At 42.2% G+C, this 3,996-nt stretch overlaps 1 protein-coding gene across 1 annotated transcript; it reads left to right on the top strand.

Moving 5' to 3' along the window:
• The first annotated feature begins 706 nt into the window (after positions 1 to 706).
• On the top strand, positions 707 to 3,873 carry LOC123150588 (anthranilate O-methyltransferase 2). The gene is made up of 4 exons (XM_044570426.1): positions 707 to 963; positions 1,069 to 1,473; positions 2,667 to 2,936; positions 3,339 to 3,873. Exons 1-4 carry the CDS (start codon positions 889 to 891, stop codon positions 3,702 to 3,704), a joined length of 1,116 nt encoding a protein of 371 aa, XP_044426361.1. The 5' UTR covers positions 707 to 888; the 3' UTR covers positions 3,705 to 3,873.
• The last annotated feature ends 123 nt before the right edge of the window (positions 3,874 to 3,996 follow it).

Here is a 3,996-nt window from a genome sequence, read left to right as displayed (position 1 = left end):
GTGAGAGGGAGAATGGTTTTGGGTGGGTTAGTGGGTAGCCAGAAGCCGGCGTGGGTGTTGTCCGGAAGCCCAAAAAGCGCCTTCCCCCTCCACCCTCTCTCCTCGTCTCCGATTTGCAGGAGAAAATGCGTCCAGACTGCCCTACGGTCCGATGCATAACTGTGTTGGATGACACAACACATCCAGACCGCACGATCCGAGCGGTTGTAGGCAGTTTGAGGACCGGCATTGAAGATGCCCTAACAGCATAAGCACCACATGCATTGCTGGGACAAAATTGTCCTTTTGTTATAAGTTGTATGCAAAAGAGGCATGTTCATCTCATAACTAAGAAGCTATTGAGGTGGGAACAGAAGATTATATGTGCCACAAATGTTTGTCTCTGGGATGAGACATTTAACATATGTATGTCAAGAATCTTGGGAGTGAGCATGTTTGTCTCGTGCAATATTGTCACAACTTAAGTGCTGGTACGGCGGGGGAGTATATGGCCATCTATTCTCTGAGAACGTCACGTGTCCTTGACAACGATGGCCTACCTACAAAAGAAGTGAAGCACCCTCTCAAAAAAAAAAAGTGAAGCACACTCTTAGTCAAGGTGACCTGTCAATCAAGTTAAATATGCTCTTTTTCCAAACAAAACAAAAAACCGTTAAGTACGCCTTGTAGAACCCAGCAGAGTGAGTGAGTGTGTGTGTTTGTGCGATAATACTATACACGGGCTAACACGACGGGCTCTCACCGACCATGTCTGCGGGGGTGGGGGTCATCCTGGCTCTCTATAAATGATAGAGCCGTTGTGGTCTATACTGAACACATGGTGCAGTCAATCTAGCAAGCTTGTACGCCCGAACTTGTAAAGCTAATAGGCATCACCCCTGAATAGCTATGAAGGAAGGGAGGGGCGTTCGCATGGTTACCGGCAACGGCGAAAACAGCTACGCCGCAAACTCCAGGCTCCAGGTTTGTTTGTTTTTTAGATGAGAGGCTCCATGTTTGTATCCTGCACTGTGTTGCAATTCACTCTCGTTGCATGAATAATTTGCTGTGTTTCATGCATGTATGCAGGAGAAGGCCATTTTGGAGACAAGTCCGGTGCTTCACAAGGCCATAGAAGAGCTGTGCAAGTCGCTCTCAGCCCGACGGAGCACCATGGTCGTCGCTGACCTCGGCTGCTCGTCGGGCCCGAACACTCTGCGTGTCGTCTGCGAGGTGATCGGCGCGGTCCAGTTCTACACTCGGAAATCGGAAGAAGAACGGCGCGCCGTGGAGGTGCAGTTCTTCTTGAATGACCTGCCGGGGAATGATTTCAACATCGTCTTCCGGTCACTGGAGCAACTGGAAGATCTCGGCGGCAGAGAGACGCAGCCCTACTATGTGGCGGGCCTGCCGGGATCCTACTACAGGAAGCTTTTCCCTTCTCGGAGCGTCCATTTCTTCCACTCGTCCTACTCCCTCATGTGGCGCTCTAAGGTATGCATGCATCGTATTGTCTGCAACGTAATAATTATGTCTTACTCCCTCCGCTTTAAAATAGATGATTTAACTTTGTACTAACTTTAAAATTAATATAAAATTGAGTCATCTATTTTGGAATAGCTAGTAATGTTCAAGTTTTAGTTGGGCGTTGTCAGATATGAATGAAGAAAACATGTTAGGTATTGGATCAACTCCAAGATTGTTCAGTCCATATTAATTCTAGGTGTAGTGGATCATAGATCTGATGGACACAATGTCTTTTAGTGAATGCATGCAACTATATATGCAACGCATACTATTAAGATATAGAGAATGGTCGCGGATTGGAAAATTTTGTCGCCATAGTTGCAAAACTATGGAATTTGTACACGTGGAAAGTTCACATGGCAACATAAAAAAAATTAAAAACAAAACAATATGTGTTAACAAAAAGGTACAATGATATAAAAAAATTCAATGACTATAAACCTATTGTATTAAATTTTACTGTGTACTTCATATATTAATTTAGTCCATCGTACACTTCTGCGTAATTGTTTGTATGCTATAATATCCCTTTATTTATGATAGTGTATCGTTCGATGCCAATACACTCACACTAAAATAAGCTACGGTAGTTCTCCCTTCGTTTCATTTTACTTTCCATATCAAAAAAATTACTCAAACCAGGGATGAGCTAAGATGGGCTTTTTAGGCTAGAAGTGATGCTAATGCATTGGTTCATGCTAGGGGTACGGTGCAGGGCGGTGTCTCGCAAAACACCCAACTAATACAAATCAATCTTTTTGCAAGAATAATAAAAACTAATCTAATGCAATCTAATCCTTCTAGAACAGAATTTTCTAGTTTATAATACAAAGCGGGCCAGGCCTGGGCGACGCTTTGCATCCCTAATTCGTGCACACCCTAGTCGTAAATGCTCATGCTTGCTACGCCTTAGTCGTCGCCCTACTACGGGATGTAATGAAAAAATTAGAAGAAAAAAAACTAATATGCAACATTACTTGAAATGCAGAGAATAAGTCGATGTTCTTGCATAGTAATAACAATGATCGGGATACAAGTCACTAGCCAGTGACCTGAACCACTTTGATTTTCTACTAGGTATCAATGATTAATTGCGGGTGAACGAGTACTACTATCGTTCGACAACTTAATTAATAATGCTACGATACTTAACTACCTAGGTCCCCGAGGAACTCTCAAGGTGCACTCACGTGAACGAAGGCAACATCTACATTGGAAAGACTACCCCACCTATTGTGATTAAGCTGTTCCAACAACAATTCAAAACAGACTTTGAGTTGTTCCTTGCACTGCGCTCTAGAGAGCTTGTCAACGGAGGCCGAATGTTGCTAACATTTCTTGGAAGAAAGAGTGAAGAGATGATGATGCACGGGGATGTTAGCACCTTATTTGAATTGGTTGCCAAATCTCTCCAGTCTCTGGTCCTAAAGGTACATCCATACATGTTGGTTACATCAATGATTTGCTTTGTTTGCCAGTAACGATTACGCCATGTTACTCTTTACTAACAAACTTATAGTTGCTTATGTGACTTGATATGCTCCTAAGTTAATTCATTCTAGCATGGCAACTTTCCATCAACAAAATTTCATCCGTGTAAGACAGTGACATAAATTATCACATGAGGAGCATACAAAGTGAAGTACACATTCTCGTAAAAGGAGAAGAAAATTGGCACGTGAAATTTAAAAGTGAGGACAAAAGAATTCATGTGCAAATTAATACAATAATTAGATTGGATTTCAGTGATAAAAGTTTAATGAATAACGTCTCTACAAAATAGTTCTCATTTGGTACACTCTTATCTAAAATATTATTGTGTTGGATGATAGGGTCGTGTGGAGAAGGAGAAGCTGGACTCATTCAACCTGCCATACTACGCTCCATCGGTGAAAGAGATGAAGGCGTTGATCAATGAGAGTAAGCTCTTTGATATCGAGCATGTTAGACTCTTCGAATCGAACTGGGATCCTCAAGACGACTCAGAAAGTGATGTGGTACTAGACTGTGCTAGCAGCGGGGCAAATGTGGCCAAGTGCATAAGGGCCGTGTTGGAGCCACTGATAGCAGACCACTTTGGAGATGACATTATTGAGGAGCTATTCGTGGTGTATGCTTCTGTCGTTGCAACGCATCTGGAGAAAGCGAAGGCAAAGTACCCCATCATCGTGGCATCCTTGAAGAAGGCCATGCATTGAACTGGACACAACGTTCATCACAAAAGGAAAAGGCCACATAGTTTAATTGGTGGTATATGTTGAACATTGTAAGGTTGACGCCCACTATGGTTAAATATCACATATGTGTTGCTTGCCTGTTTTTCTAAGACAAAAGTCTCTCTTTTGTGCTCTATAATGAAAATTACAAAATTTGTAAAGTCATAAATAAATTAAGTACCAATGGTCGATAATCAGCCTAGAACTTCTCATGTATTTAATCAGTGGAGCAAAGACAAATGTTCCATTGTGAAAATGCTCATAATACCATATG

The sequence above is a fragment of the Triticum aestivum genome, chromosome 7A (assembly GCF_018294505.1).
Source record: "Triticum aestivum cultivar Chinese Spring chromosome 7A, IWGSC CS RefSeq v2.1, whole genome shotgun sequence".
Classification (NCBI taxonomy): Eukaryota; Viridiplantae; Streptophyta; class Magnoliopsida; order Poales; family Poaceae; genus Triticum; species Triticum aestivum.
This window is presented reverse-complemented; position numbering and strand designations above follow the sequence as displayed.